At 40.9% G+C, this 16868-nt stretch overlaps 1 protein-coding gene across 1 annotated transcript in view; it reads right to left on the bottom strand.

Moving 5' to 3' along the window:
• CFI (complement factor I) overlaps positions 1 to 16868 on the bottom strand; it is a 50313-nt gene that overhangs the window by 26573 nt on the left and 6872 nt on the right. Inside the window, exons 3-6 of the mRNA XM_070372918.1 lie at positions 15566 to 15613; positions 9387 to 9446; positions 5871 to 6150; positions 3891 to 4044 (exon numbers count right to left, since the gene is read on the bottom strand). Coding sequence (XP_070229019.1) covers positions 3891 to 4044; positions 5871 to 6150; positions 9387 to 9446; positions 15566 to 15613 — 542 coding nt within the window. The remainder of the gene's footprint in view (positions 1 to 3890; positions 4045 to 5870; positions 6151 to 9386; positions 9447 to 15565; positions 15614 to 16868) is intronic.

The following is a 16868-nucleotide window of genomic DNA, read 5'->3' as shown; positions in this document are numbered from 1 at the left end:
TAACCCAACAGAATTTTTAAAAGGAAGAAACAAGAGGATATGAAAAGGGCAAATAATAAGCCCCAAATAAGACAGGAAAATCAACAACATAAATAATCACAATAATGTAAATGGACTAAACTCTTCAGCTATCATCATATTGTATTTTAAAAAAAAATGAGATATATGCTGTTTATAAGGGACACACTCAAAAGATAAAGACCTTGAAAACTTACAAATAAATAAATGGGAAAATATTTGAATAAAGCAATTGACATGATTTTTTATTCTAATGGAATAAAAATTTTTATTCTAACACATCTATTATGTAGAACCCTGCATATGAAGCATTTGAAATATACTCAGTACAAAGGAAGTCTCAAAAAATGTTTAAACAATTGTCCTCATGCGGAGAAATTCTCTCTCCACAATACAATTAAATAGGAAATTTATAACAAAAAGTTAACCAAAAGCAAACTAATACATTCATTAGGAAAGTAAAAAAAGAAACTTCTAAATTATGTTTGAGTCAAGGGGGAATTATACTGAAAATTAGAAATATTTTGAACTGAACAATAAATAGAATACTCACTAGTAAAGGCATGCAGATGAAGCATTAACTAGAGGGAAATTTGTACCTTAAATGCTTATATTAGAAAGGAAGAAAAACTGAAAATTGACAAGCTAAGGATTTAACTCACAGAATTAGAAAGAATACAATAGGGAAAAGCAGAGAGAGAGAGAGAGAGCCAAAGATAACAGCAAACATTAATGAAAACAAAGAAACAAGATTTACAAATATAAAAGCGAAAGACATTAATCCAATAGACGAATCTTTGCAAGGTTGATGAGAAAAAATGAGAAAGAAAGAGTATACAAACAACATTAGGTACAAAGGAATGGACATAATCATAGATGAATAGAGACAGTTATGCATGCAACTGTACGGATGCAAATGTAGAGTATGCAACTCTACGGATCAGCAAAGGATTTGCACCCAGAGACCTGAGCAAACCTACAGTTTGTGCACTCAGCAGTGTTCTAAGTACTAGTCAAGCATAAACACATTTCATCCTCATGACTACACTGTGAGGCAGGCAGTATTCTCAGGTTACATTTGAGGAAGTTGAGGCATGGAAAGACAGGGTAATCAAAAGACGAATAGTTGGAAGAATAAAATCAGCCCTGAGAAAAACCATTATATCTACTACTGCGGGCAGGAATCCCTCAGAAGAAATGGAGTAGCCATCATGGTCAACAAAAGAGTCCAAAAGCAGCACTTGGATGCAATCTCAAAAACGACAGAATGATCTCTGTTCGTTTCCAAGGCAAACCATTCAATATCATAGTAATCCAAGTCTATGCCCCAACCAGTAACGCTGAAGAAGCTGAAGTTGAACAGTTCTATGAAGACCTACAAGACCTTCTAGAACTAACACCCAAAAAACATGTCCTTTTCATTATAGGGGACTAGAATGCAAAAGTAGGAAGTCAAGAAACACCTGGAGTAACAGGCAAATTTGGCCTTGGAGTACAGAACGAAGCAGGGCAAAGGCTAATAGAGTTTTGCCAAGAAAATGCACTGGTCATAGCAAACACCCTCTTCCAACAACACAAGAGAAGACTCTACACATGGACATCACCAGATGGTCAACACCGAAATCAGCTTGATTATATTCTTTGCAGCCAAAGATGGAGAAGCTCTAACAGTCAGCAAAAACAAGACCAGGAGCTGACTGTGGCTCAGATCATGAACTCCTTATTACCAAATTTAGACTTAAATTGAAGAAAGTAGGGAAAACCACTAAACCATTCAGGTATGACCTAAATCAAATCCCTTATGATTATACAGTGGAAGTGAGAAATAGATTTAAGGGACTAGATCTGATAGATAGAGTGCCTGATGAACTATGGAATGAGGTTCATGACATTGAACAGGAGACAGGGATCAAGACCATCCCCATGGAAAAGAAATGGAAAAAAGCAAAATGGCTGTCTGGGGAGGCCTTACAAATAGCTGTGAAAAGAAGAGAAGTGAAAAGCAAAGGAGAAAAGGAAAGATATAAGCATCTGAATGCAGAGTTCCAAAGAATAGCAAGAAGAGATAAGAAAGCCTTCTTCAGTGATCAATGCAAAGAAATAGAGGAAAAAAACAGAATGGGAAAGACTAGAGATCTCTTAAGGAAAATTAGATATACCAAGGGAACATTTCATGCAAAAATGGGCTCGATAAAGGACAGAAATGGTATGGACCTAACCGAAGAAGAAGATATTAAGAAGAGGTGGCAAGAATACACAGAACTGTACAAAAAGATCTTCATGACCAAGATAATCACGATGGTGTGATCACTGACCTAGAGCCAGACATCCTGAAATGTGAAGTCAAGTGGGCCTTAGGAAGCATCACTACAAACAAAGCTAGTGGAGGTGATGGAATTCCAGTTGAGCTATTTCAAATCCTGAAAGATGATGCTGTGAAAGTGCTGCACTCAATATGCCAGCAAATTTAGAAAACTCAACAGTGGCCACAGGACTGGAAAAGGTCAGTTTTCATTCTGATCCCAAAGAAAGGCAATGCCAAAGAATGCTCAAACTACCGCACAATTGCACTCATCTCACATGCTAGTAAAGTAATACTCAAAATTCTCCAAGCCAGGCTTCAGCAATATGTGAACTTGAACTTCCTGATGTTCAAGCTGGTTTTAGAAAGGGCAGAGGAACCAGAGATCAAATTGCCAACATCCGCTGGATCATGGAAAAAGCAAGAGAGTTCCAGAAAAACATCTATTTCTGCTTTATTGACCATGCCAAAGCCTTTGACTGTGTGGATCACAATAAACTGTGGAAAATTCTGAAAGAGATGGGAATACCAGACCACCTGACCTGCCTCTTGAGAAATCTGTATGCAGGTCAGGAAGCAACAGTTAGAATTGGACATGGAACAACAGACTGGTTCCAAATAGGAAAAGGAGTATGTCAAGGCTGTATATTGTCACCCTGCTTATTTAACTTATATGCAGAGTACATCATGAGAAACCCTGGGCTGGAAGAAACACAAGCTGGAATCAAGATTGCCGGGAGAAATATCAATAACCTCAGATATGCAGATGACACCACCCTTATGGCAGAAAGTTAAGAGGATCTAAAGAGCCTCTTGATAAAAGTGAAAGAGGAGAGTGAAAAAGTTGGCTTAAAGCTCAACATTCAGAAAATGAAGATCATGGCATCCGGTCCCATCACTTCATGGGAAATAGATGGGGAAACAGTGGAAACGGTGTCAGACTTTATTTCTTTGGGCTCCAAAATCGCTGCAGATGGTGACTGCAGCTATGAAATTAAAAGACGCTTACTCCTTGGAAGGAAAGTTATGTCCAACCTAGACAGCATATTCAAAAGCAGAGACATTACTTTGCCAACAGAGGTCTGTCTAGTCAAGGCTATGGTTTTTCCAGGGGTCATGTATGGATGTGAGAGTTGGACTGTGAAGAAAGCTGAGCGCCAAAGAATTGATGCTTTTGAACTGTGGTGTTGGAGAAGACTCTTGAGAGTCCCTTGGACTGCAAGGAGATCCAACCAGTCCATTCTGAAGGAGATCAGCCCTGGGATTTCTTTGGAAGGAATGATGCTAAAGCTGAAACTCCAGTACTTTGGCCACCTCATGTGAAGAGTTGACTCATTGGAAAAGACTCTGATGCTGGGAGGGATTGGGGGCAGGAGGAGAAGGGGACGACAGAGGATGAGATGGCTGGATGGCATCACTGACTCGATGGACATGAGTCTGAGTGAACTCCGGGAGTTGGTGATGGACAGGGAGGCCTGGCGTGCTGCGATTCATGGGGTCGCAAAGAGTCGGACACGACTGAGCGACTGAACTGAACTGAATTGGGAAAATTCAATGAGCATGCACTCACAGTTGAAATCCACGGTCAATGCAGGCCACGTTGGCCTCAGTAATGCTCCAGCTGTCTCCACACACAAACATTTTTGTATCTAGGTCTGCAAGTTTTACAGCAACAATTCCTTCTGAATCTTGTTTTCCATTTGACAAGGAAACACTAAATTGCCCTGAAATTAAAAAATATATATTTTTAAAGAATTAGCAACAGTCATGCATTCATTTTTTCTCCTCTTGATTAAAAGCCTCTAAAGAAATAAAATGAATAATTTTTAATTAACTTTGAAAACTGTGAAGATGTTAATAAATAACGGTAAGCAATTATTTTATGAGTTTATTAATTATCAGTGGCTGAAGTACCCAGTTGTAAAAAAAAAAATCATAAAATCCTCACATCAATTTTATGAAGACTAGGGTGATATTTATTTCCATTTTTACACATGAGGAACCTACATTTATCCAGTTTTATACATGAGATTAAGTTGCTTGCTCAAGGTGTGAAGCCAGGAATCTTACTTGCCATATTGATCTGACTCCAAAATCCATGCTCTTAAAAGTAAGCTAAACAAGTAAAGAAAATGTAAGAAAGGTTTACGTATTCTCACATATTTAAGGCACTGCATGCCTGAAGAGAACGGAAGTCTGACACTGACGAATAATCTCCACTATTGCTTTCCTCCTCTCCAACAGGTAAAAGAGCCGGACTCAGGGATCTTCCTTCCTCCTGTCCACAATACCTCAGCATCTTACCTCAGCAACACAAAAATATTTAGGCTACTGTGTTCTGGTGCACGTCATGGTATCTTTAAAAAGAATGTTTCAAGCATTCTGTAAATTCATGAAATGTCTGTGATAATTCATATCCAAAGACAACGAGCTTGAAACTCACTGTCATAGTTCAAATTTCACGAGCACTTCTTGTTCACTCTCCACAGAGCTTTATGTACATGGTTTAAGTTTCACAAGAATCTTATGAGTTAGGAACTACTGTTACTCACATTTTACAGATGTGGAAACTGCAGTCCAGAGAGGCTGCACAGCTTGTCAATAATGGAGGGGGTGCTTGGAGGGGCTTGCAACTAAATCTGACTGACAGTGAGACCCTCAATCTTCTGATTGATTTTTGGTTGCGCTGGGTCTTCATTGCCCCCGTGGGCTTCTCATTGCAGGGGCTTCTCTTGCCGTGGTACACAGGCTCTGAGGAGCACGGGCTTCAGTAGTTGTGGCTCCTGGGCTCTAGAGCGCAGGCTTGGTAGTTGTGGTGCAGGGGCTTAGTTGCTCCAAGGAATGTGGGATCTTTCTGGACCAGGGATTGAACCCATGTCTCCTGCATTGGCAGGCTGATTCTTTACCACTGGGCCACCAGGGCAGCCCAAGAGTCTTTTCATCTTAATCACTCCACTAATTCATGTATTAGGGTCCCAGCCTCCTCGTTACATTAGGCACCTGATTGAAGTCTTGACAAGCTCTCTGATCTGATGTGTCGTTTGCTAGGGTGGAGTATGTCCTTGGCCAGCAGTGGCCTGAGCTAAACCTCGGATCAGGGCTGATGAGGCTGGGGCTAGGGAGAGGGGTAGGGATTGGTGGGATGGAAACTGGAAGAAATGACTGGGGTTGGGGGTCCAAAGAAGTTCTATTTCAGTCCCAATCTCATGTAAAGCATTTCCCCCTGGGTTCTAAAGCAACTCAACAGCTCTGGGAACAATCCCTTTAGCCAAGTAGAAGTGAGAGTAGGGATGGTTCTGACGGGCTGGGCAGCAGATAGTGGCATAGGCACTGGGAGTGGGAAGGACCAGCCTCAGGGTCACATGCTCTAGATTCAATGGCTGGCTGTGTTCTGATGATTCCTAATTTCTTTATTATCACCCCAACTACTACTGAGGGTCTAGAGAAGAATTTTGAGTTGTCATTATAACATTCCAAAGGAAAAGTATTTTCTAATAGAAAATATAGTAGACAATTTTCTTCTTAATATAATAAACTAGGCTTTTCCTACCTCCACCTGTGCATGCTCCACTTTTTAAAAACTTTGCCTCAGGACGATAACATTCAAAACTCTTCTGCTGACAGTAAGTTGAGTAGCTTTTCCCATTAGTTGAACACACCCTGGTACCATTCTTCGGGCACTGATAAGGAAGTTTACAAAGACACGTCCCATCGATGCATTTCTGCCACGGTTGGCAGAAGACTTTGTTGCAGGAGAGATGTGTGTGTTTTTCAGTTAAGCACTTTTTATCCACGAAATCTTTTTGAGATGTGTCTTGTGTTGAAGTGGGCTATAAAGCATAAAATAAACATTAACTTAGCAACAAACTAAAATATTTTTAAAGATGAAAACCTGAAGGAAAGAAACAAAACTGACTCACCTACTCCACAGCATAGATAAGGGTGATGTGGTCTGGTGGTTTTCAGACTCAAACAACTCTGGCTTCTAGTCCCAGCTTGGGCACTTACAGTTTAATTGGTCTTGAGCAAGTTACCTACCCTCATGAAACATGAGCTTCCTCATCTGTAAAATTGGGTATTACCTTCTATTTCACAAGGTTATTGCCAAGATTAGAAATAAGATGTGTATAATAGTTGAGAGGTACTAGGCATGAAATCAGTGGGAGCTGTAATTATTCAAAAGCCAAATAAAATTCTGCCTTTGAAGTAATCAACGTATCTCACCAGTCACCTTGCTGCTGCTAAGTCACTTCAGTTGTGTCCGACTCTGTGCAACCCCACAGATGGCAGCCCCCCGGGCTCCCCGGTCCCTGGGATTCTCCAGGCAAGAACACTGGAGTGGGTTGCCATTTCCTTCTCCAATGCATGAAAGTGAAAAGTCAAAGTGAAGTCGCTCAGTCGTGTCTGACTCTTAGCGACCCCATAGACTGCAGCCTACCAGGCTCCTCCGTCCATGGGATTTTCCAGGCAAGAGTTCTGGAGTGGGGTGCCATTGCCTTCTCTGCACCAGTCACCTTAAGGAGTAGCAAATTTGGTGCTGATTATAGTCTCATGGAATGGACTGATGAATGAAGCTGATTAATTCTATTAATAAATGCAAAACCATTTGCCAAACTCCTACTTTGTGCAAAATCCTGGTAAAATGAACATGATATTGGCTCTGTCTTTCAAGGGTTTGACATCTAGACAGTAAGATAGAAATACACATAAAAACTAGGGTAAGTGATGTAGCAGTCATACAAACAAGATGCAGTACTCTTGGAGATCCAGAGTGGGAGAGACTACATCTTTCCAGGGGCTTTATTTTTGTTGTTGCCACTCCATGGGGCATCGGGGATCTTAGTTTCCCAACTAGGGATCAGACTCTTGACCCTTGCAGTGGAAATGCAGAATCTTAACCACTGAACCACCAGGGAAGTCCCTCCAGGTGTATTTTAAAAGGCCTCATGGAGCATCTAAGCAGAGCGAGGAAAGTCAGGTGTTAGCAGAGGGTTGGTGCTAGCAAAACACAGGAAGGGTGGTGTATATCATGAGCAGTCCCACCCGATGGCTCTAGGCTTGTGTGTGCTTCAGCTGGGGTGGTCACGGGTTAGGAAACCCTGCCTAAGGAGTATACCAGCCAGAAGGGAGACAGGCAAGCCCATCTCTGGTAGACATGAGTCAAGGTAGATATGCTCAAGCTCCCTGGTAGACATGGGCCAAAGATGCCATCAGGACTGTGTTCTGGGTCCTTGGCCTGACTAGGAGGCTTGGGAACATCTCGAAGAAGAGCTGATATCTGGATTGAGTTCTGAGAGCACTCAGGAGGAGTCTACTGGCAGGGTGGGGTGGGTACACACTCCAGGCAGAACTGTGAAACCCTAACAGTAAAAACAGTGCATTTCAGGCTGAGGGATAGAGCAAGAGGGTGGTGGGGGATAAGGTAGCCGGTCCTGAGGGAGTCCCTGGGAGACTTTTTTTGAATTTCCTTAAATTTGCATTGGAGGAAGATCTTTCTGGAGATCAGATCAGACAGCTAGGCAGGAGGCCAATTAGACCTGTGGGGGAATTCTCTGGCAGTCCAGTGGTTAAGACTCCACGCTTCCATTGCAGGGGCCCCTGTTCCATCCTTGGTTGGGAAACTAAGATTCCGCATATGATCAGTGCTGCTAAAAAAAAAAAAAAGACCTCCAGGAATCCAGAAGAAATACAGTGAAGGCTGGAAATAGTTCAATTGGGTCAAAAGCCAGTTGTGGAAAGTTAATGCTCTCTCTCTCTCTCTGTGCTCCAGGTATCCCTTTGAAGGATGGGCATCCTTTTATCTGGTCTCCCCAGCCTCGGGCCATAAGAGTCCCCACCCCTCCCCAACCTGTACTCTTGCTCAGTGGGCAGAAACAAGTTAAACAATCTTTAAGGGCTATGATGAAGAAAAAAATCAGTCACTTAAAGACCACATAAAACTTTGCAAAAGCTGTGAAAGTCATTCTATCTGATGTGATTTTTAGTAAACTTTATCAAATAACCAGGAAATTTGACAAATTTATCATTAAATACACCAATTTTTGATACACTGGTCTAGAATAAAATCTACTACTTAATACTTTCCATGGTTCCATGTACCTTTTTTGGTAGCACTTATTAGAGTTGAACTTTGTAATTATTTAGCTCCTGTACCTTCCACTGATAAAATTTAAGTGCCCTGACAGCTAGGACAGTCACCCTTTTAGGGACAATCACCTTTCTATTGAAAAATCAATATTTTAATTGGGTGAAAATTTTTCTTTTTCCCCCAAATTTATCCCTTTCTGAGGTGTCATTTTCCCCTGAGTTTTAGACTGAAACTTGGACAAGTGTCATCAACTTTTCAGTCATTCTTAGAGCAAAAACAAAAAATTAAAAGACACTTGGTCTCATGAAGAGTCACATATTGAAGGAGGAAACAGACAGAACAGGCTCCATCTTGAGAGCAGGACTCAATCTCGGGCTGGACTTTGGACTTTGAGTTATTTATGTCCAGTATCTGTGGAAGTGACATACCAACTGGAAAACCAGAACCCCCCCACCACCCCCCACCCCATGGAAGAGCCCCAGGGCTTGTACCTAGACTCTTGGGGCCTAAAAGAATACCCTAATTATCTGTGTAACTGAATAGAATCATAAATTCTATTATGCTTATTGGAATATGACCACAGGCCTATTGATAATTGTCCACTGTTAACTACCTAGGCTTGAGGCCTATGAATCATGGGTTAACTTTGATTGTATTTTTCTTTTCCTTTGTTCAGACTAGTTTCAGGGAATGTGGGGAGGTGGGTTTGGGGACATACACTTAGGGTATATAGATCACATCAGATCAGATCAGATCATTCGCTCAGTCGTGTCCGACTCTTTGCGACCCCATGAATCGCAGGGTATATAAGGTCTTCACAAAAACTGGTCGGGGTCCTTGGCTAAGAGGAGACTCTGCCTTGGGCCCGCTGGTGTAATAAACTGCACTCTACTATCTGCATTGTCCTTCCAAGTGAGTTTGTTTCCCGGAATGTGTGGCTACAACAACATAACAGCAAGTAATTATATAGACTCTGACCTTCACTTCAGATGAAGCTTCTGTCTCCTTGCTCAGACTTGCTTCAGGGGCATGGTGAGCCTGGAATGCATCGAATGAACAGTGAAAAACAAAACACACAAACAACCAAAAAGACCCCCCAAAAACAAACCAAAAAAAAAAAACCACACACACACACACTCTGAGGAGAATTTTCCCCTTTTTAGTAGCTGAAGATGTGGAATAAGCAGAAGATATTTTGCTCTTCAGCCAGAGAGATGTTGCTCATGTGTCTAATTTTGCAGAGAGCTTCAGAAGAGGAAGCTGAAAAAAAGGCCACTGAATTTGATGAACAAAGATGACTGGGATCCTTGAGGCAGAAGTTTTAGCTGAATGTCAGAGGCAGAGACCAGACGTTGGTGAGCTGAGGCCAGAATGGGCAGTGAAGAAATGGGAACAGAAGCACGGGCTAACTCTGTTGATTGGTCCTGTACTCAGACATGGGAGACTGAACACAGACTTTACAGAAACTTCTGCCTCCTCTCCAAGTTTCATTAAAATGAGAGTAATATAATTTAAAAAAAAGGCATAATCAATAAGGCCAAGGAGAATGGGGGAGAGGATTATAGACTTGGGATAATTTTGAAAGGTTGGAAGCCGGAAAGCAGATGGGCAGGTGGTAATAGGTTTAGCACACGACAGAGCAATGAAACCCAAACCTAATGAGGGAAGTCCATAAGAATAAAGCAAATTAACCCCCAGAGGACCCCAGAAAAGCTTAGGAACTGGGGCCCCTACTACTTCTGAAGAAGATGGAGTGGCTAAAAGAACCAAAGGATTAGTTAAAAGAATGGCTGTATGAATATGTTTTTAAGGAATCTCATATAAACAGCAGAAGAAACAACAAATATTTGAAAGTTGTTTCTAGTTAGAGAGAGTCAAGGGTGAGGAGGTGTGTGTGAGAGAGGTGTTTAATGTTATGTGTGTCTGTGGCAGTCGCTCGGTCATGTCCCTTTGTGACCCTTTGACCCCAAGGACTGTAGCCTTCCAGGCTCCTCTGTCCATGGGATTCTCCAGGCAAGAATACTAACAGTGGGTTGTTATTCCTTTCTCCAGAGGATCTTCCTGACCCAGGGATTGAACCTGGGTCTCCTACATTGCAGGCAGATTCTTTACCATCTGAGCCACCAGGGAAGTCCATCTAAGCCCAACCAATTGTTAAATAAATTATTAAATATTTTAATATCACCATGATTTTAAGCCCTGTGGTATTATTTGCCTTTGTAATTGTATATAGAATTAATTTAGTAAAAAACAGCTAAATGAAAAAGAAGGTCATCATGCTTTCAGTATAGAAAGCATTAAGGTTAGGCTTTGAAGGGGAAAAAAATGGAAAGACAGTACCATAAAGGGACACAGTAAAGAGAGATTTTTGTTGTTAGGTGAGATTTCATCATGAGTAAAGGGTAAGGTCAGTAATCCAACGGAATGGGAAAGATGGGAGCTTTAAGAGAGAAAGGGCAAAATTGTTAGAATAAGGTTGAGGATCGGATGGGAGAAGGTATAACCAGAGCATGGGGGGGGAAGATTGCCTTTGGAATTAGGCAGTTTTCTATTTCTAAAATTTCTTATTGTAAGTGGAATCAATTTTATGATAATATTACCATTTAAAATTTAAGATTGATGGTAATGGCAAATACCAACACTGTGGCTGCTGACAATGGCAATAATCAAAGGAAAGTTAGAAAATTATTTGTGATGGCGGAAAACAGTAAAAGTAAGGCTTTCTTATTCACTGTGTAAAACCTGATGGCAAAAAGTTTTAACTCTAAAGGGACTGGGTAAGTCACAGTTGCCCATGGAGCCTCAATGTCTAAGCAGTAGGCTGATGATCTTAGAGGACATTATTAAAGGGGTTTGTACATGCATTTTTACACCAGTCTTTGCTGTAGACAGAATATAAACTATTCCTCATATATTCATGTGTGTTTATCTTTCCAATGGGTGTGGAAGCTGTTAAAATTAATAAGAAGCAAAATTATTTAAATCATCACTGAAATTATATTGATTGTGTAACTTCCTTCCTTCCTACAATAACAGATACTAAAATTACAGCTACTATTCTGCCTATAGTTGATGGTGAAAGGTAGAGTGGTGGATGTACGTATTTTCTTAGGATTTGTTTTTGTGGTAAACATAATACTATTTACTAAAATCTCATGTAACTCTTATTTCCAAGCAAATGGTGAGGCTGCATTTCCTTCTTGTGGCTGGATGTGGTGGTGACTTGCTTTGCCCACAGAAATGTGAGCTGAAGTAACATGTATTGGTTTCAGGTAGAAACATTTAATTTCCAGTGCTCAACAATGCTACTTACTTCTGCTCTGCTATGGTGATCAGGGGAGCATGTGTTTCAGAGGCACCATAGAATCAAACCAGCTCAGAAGGTTGGCCCAACACATGGAGGACGTGTACACTGGAGAGTTACCCAGACCCACAGTCTTTGCATGAGAAAAAATTAACTTTTCTTATGTCAAGCCACTAAGATTTGAGGATTGGTTCTTATTGGAGTGTAGCCAAAACTGACTGATACAGATAGCCATCTAGAAATAGTCTTTATAATCCCAAACCTTGAGAACCACTTGTCTAGGGAGATTGGGACAAACTGAATCATTCTGTGTGTAAGCTATGTGTGAGCTGATGGAGTATGCTAAAGAAGCCTTTTCCCCATTGTTATTGAGTCTGGAATTTAAAGCTGAAAAAGAAGAGTACCAAATACATGGAAATTACTCCCAGTTGTAGCCTAGGACTGTCTGCCTCACTCACGTGAGGTGTGTAATTGTGCAAATGCAGATTCTTGGACCCAAGCATTCGACCTCCTGAGTTAGAATTTCTGAGGGGAGACCTTGAATCTGTACTGTAAACAAGCTCCATAAAGATTCTTACACTCCCCAAGGATGGAGAGCCACTCCTATTGTGCAATAATTTTCAAAGTGGATTACATAAACCCCAGGGATGTGAAGATGACCCAGAGGGTGAAATAACTTTGTATGTTTTATTGAAAAAGTAGAAAGACAGAAATGAACCTTTTCTAATATTTGAATATGGATTGGCTCTTCACAGCATATTCACTCACTATTTATTGAGAGCCTACTATATGCTGGGCACTGCTCTGGGTCCTGGGGACACAAGTGCAAAAAGTAAATAAAGAATAAACATAGGGACCTCCCTGGTGATCCAGTGGCTAAGACTTTGTGTTTCCAATGCAGGGGGCCCAGGTTCAGTCCCAGGACATGCATGACATCCCACATGTCACAATTAAAGATTCCAAATAAGACCCGGTGCAGACAAATAAATAAATATTTTTTTAAAAAAGAATAAATATGTAGTATGACATAAGGAGACAAACACAAACACACAGTAAGAGAAAGAGAGAGATTGTGGAGAGTGAGGGGAAGGATTGCTATTTTTGCATATAGGGTTGTCAAGGAAGACTTTGAGGAAAAGTCCTTGGAGCAGATGCCTGAAGGTGAGTGAGTAAGCCATGCAGATATCCAGGGGAGAAGTGTCACAGTCAGAGGAAACAGCCAGAGCAAAAGTTGAGGGGTAGAAGTATATGTGATGTGCTCTTGGACCAGGACTCTGGTGTGGCTGGAGGGCTGTGAATGGCTGAAGGGAGAACAGGAGGAGATGAGGCCAGAGAATTGGAGGGATGTGTGATTGATCACATAGGACCTTGTTGGCTACTGGAAAGATTTTGGCTTATCCACTGGAGGATGTGAGCAAATGATGTTGAGAGGGTAGGCAGATAATGAAGAATTGGTAAAGGAGATAAGAAGACGTGGCCAGTGAAGTAAAAGACAAATAAACAGAAAATGGTGACACAGAGGCAGAGAGAAGGAAGGGATGATTAGCAGTTGTGTGATACTCCTCCAGTAAGATGGGGATCTTGACAAAGGTTATTTTGGTAGAATGTGGGAACTCAAGCCAGACTGGGTTGGGAAGCCCCAAGAAATAATAGAAAGAGAAATTGAGCATAGCAACTTTTTTGAAGATTAGATGTCAAGAAGCACAGAGAAATGGGGTAATAATTGGAGGGCATTATTGACTACACTAAAGCCTTTGACTCTGTGGATCACAGCAAACTGGAAAATTCTTAAAGAGATGGGAACACCAGACCACCTTACCTGACTCCTGTGAAACCTGTGTGCAGGTCAAGAAGCAACAGTTAGAACCGGACATGAAACAATGGACTAGTTCAAAATTGGGAAAGGAGTACGTCAAGGGTGTATATTGTCACCCTGCTTATTTAACTTATGTGCAGAGAACATCATGTGAAATGCCAGGCTGGATGAAGCACAAGCTGGAATCAAGATCACCAGGAGAAGTATCAATAACCTCAGATATGCAGATGACACCACCCTATGGCAGAAAGTGAAGAGGAACTAAAGAGCCTCTTAATGAAGGTAGAAGAGGAGAGTGAAAAAGCTGGCTTAAAATTCAGCATTCAGAAAACTAATATCATGGCATCTGATCTAATCACTTTATGGCACATAGATGGGGAAACAATGGAAACGGTGACAGACTATTTTCTTGGGCTCCAAAATCACTGCAGATGGTGACTGCAACAATGAAGTTAAAGGAGACATGCTCTTTGGAAGAAAACCTATGATAAACCTAGACAGCATATTAAAAAGCAGAGACGTTACTATGCCAACAAAAGTCCGTCTTGTCAAAGCTATAGTTTTTCCAGTAGTCACACATGGATGTGAGAATTGGAAGGCTGAGCATTGAAGAATTGTTAATTTTGAGCTGCGGTGTTGGAGAAGACTCTTGAGAGTCCCTTGGACTGCAAGGAGATCAAACCAGTCAATCCTAAACAAATCAGTCCCAAATACTCATTGGAAGAACTGATGTTGAAGCTGAAGCTCCAATACTTTGACCACCTGATGTGAAGACCTGACTCATAAGAAAAGACCCTGATGCTGGGAAAGATTGAAGGCAGGAAGAGAAAGGGATGACAGAGGATGAGATGGTTGGACGGCATCATCAACTCAATGGACATGAGTTGGGCAAGCCCCAGGAGATGGTGAAGGTCAGGGAAGTCTGGCGTGCTGCAGTCCATGGGGTTGCAAAGAGCTGGACCTGACTGAGTGACTAAACAACAACATGGGGTCAAGAGAAGGTTTCTCTGTCAGGATGGAGAATCATATTCATGTGCTTGATTATGGGACATTATAGACTATATCATCTAGTTTTAGCTGAAATAATCTTCACAGATGGACAAGTGATTTAGAGATGCATGTAGTGAAATGATACCAGATTGACAATAATGCCAAAATACAACATCAATAAACAAGAAAATGGCAGAGTCTACACTTCCAGCTACAGCAGAAGCTGTTCACTAGCCACACCATGGGGTTCAAGATCCCACAATCCACATGAGTCAAATAGAAAGCTAATCAGATATGAAAAGAAGCCAACCCTCCCCCAATCAATAATATTAAAGAGACTAATTGAAATATAGGTTTCCATCGAATATTATCATTGAAACTTTCCCTGTGTTTATTGTGTGTGTTGACTTAGCAGCAGCAGCAGCTCTTTGTAAGGTATCTTTTCCAATTAATATGATATTAAAATCAAATGAAAAAATTTAAAAATAGTGTATTTGATGATTATATTTCATTAAAGATTAACAGTAAGATTATTATTAAAGTACTTGTTTTTAAAATTTTATTTTTAAAGTATATTTATACAGTAGAGTATATATTATTTATAAATAAATATATTCACATATACTTGGGAACATGCACAAAAATTTTTAGTGATTACTACTATAGCCTAGTTATCTCTAAAACATGACTCAATTCCCTTAGCTGCTGTTTCTTTTTTTTTTTAGGGGGGATCATTTCTTTGGTATTTGTGATGCTGTAATGATTATCCTGCTGTAAACGTTATCTTTTTATTCTAGGCAGGAGTACAGGTTAGCTTTTTTGTTAGCCATGGCACGTGGATTGTGGGATCTTAGTTCCTCGACCAGGGATTGATCCTGCACCCTTGGCAGTGAAAGCACGGTGAAAGGCCTAAGCACTTGACCTCCAGGGAATTTCCCAGTGAAGCCATTTTAGATGGACAGTTGGTTATTAGACAACAAACAAGAAAAACAACAACAACAACAACAATCTACTATCCCACCCTGGTATACAGCCATATAGCTTTACCTCTGATTTCTTCACTGCCTTTGACTTTCCTCGTTTTCTAAAATTATCCTATAAACAAAAGAAAAAAATGATCAATTATGACCAAGTAGAGCAAAAGTCCACCATTTTCCATCCTGCTTTTTGCTGTAAAAACGTCGAAAATTCCCCTCTACTGCTAACTAGCTGTGTGATTTTTGGTAAATGACTTTACCTTGATGGTTGTTTCTTCCTCTGTGAAATGTGGAAAATAAAAAGAATATCCTCACAGAGCTACTGTGAACAGCAAGTGCAAAATACATGGGACGGCACAAATAAACACTGAAGATCCTACACAGACGCTAATGTGACGCTGACTGTGGTAGACTGCTTATGGCCCCAGTTCTACTGCTCTTTATCCTATCCTTTGATGTTCTCTCTTCCTCCGGAGAGGGGAGGTACGTTTTCCTTCTTCTAGATTCTGGGCCTGGCCAGTGACTTGCTTTGGACAACAGGAAGTCAGCATATGTGACATAAGAGATGCTTGGAGGGTACTTGTGCAACTGGGTCTGTCCTTCTGCTTCTCTGCCATAGCTACAGGAAGAAGATGATCGGGCCAGCAACGAAGAATCACTCCAGCTGAGCCCACCTTAGATGAAATGATCTCCAGCTAACCTGTAGGCGAGTAAACTAAATCAGGTTACATGCCACTGAGATTTTGTGATGATTGGATCAGGATGGCCAACAGGTACAATCAGGATTTCCCTGGAAAACACTGAGGAATAAGATGGAAAAGTTTCAAAAAGAGTAAGCAATATAAACTTTTGTCTTTCTTCCAGAAGTGAATAAACAGCTCATATCCTGAAAGTTAACAGTCATATCAGAACATTTCCACTGAAAGAGTTTTAGGCCCTATGCGGCCTCAGTTCCTTCTCATCGTGGTCTTCACTAGCAATTTTTCCCTCCAATTTTATTTCAGGGTCATTTCCATCACTTTTGCCTCAGAGAGTGCAAAACAAAACAAAACAATGGTGTAGTTTCTTGGTCTTGTTTTGTTATAATGAATGTAAAATGGATGAAAAAATTTTTTCATTTTTAATTGATATTTTTTAAAATAGAAAACACATAGAAATATTACAAACATGTTCAAAAGGGTGCCTGTAAAAATTATATTTCTCTCCTGTTATCCCTTCACTCCCTCAAGCACTACCGCAGAGTCAACCACTTAATAGTTCCTAGTGAACCTTTCCGGAGAAGGCAATGGCACGCCACTCCAATACTCTTGCCTGGAAAATCCCATGGATGGAGGAGCCGGGTGGGCTGCAGTCCATGGGGTCGCTAAGAGTCG

This window comes from Bos mutus, chromosome 6 (genome assembly GCF_027580195.1).
Source record: "Bos mutus isolate GX-2022 chromosome 6, NWIPB_WYAK_1.1, whole genome shotgun sequence".
In the NCBI taxonomy this organism is placed as follows: Eukaryota; Metazoa; Chordata; class Mammalia; order Artiodactyla; family Bovidae; genus Bos; species Bos mutus.
The sequence above is the reverse complement of the archived record's forward strand: the minus strand, read 5'-3'. Positions and strand labels throughout refer to the sequence as shown.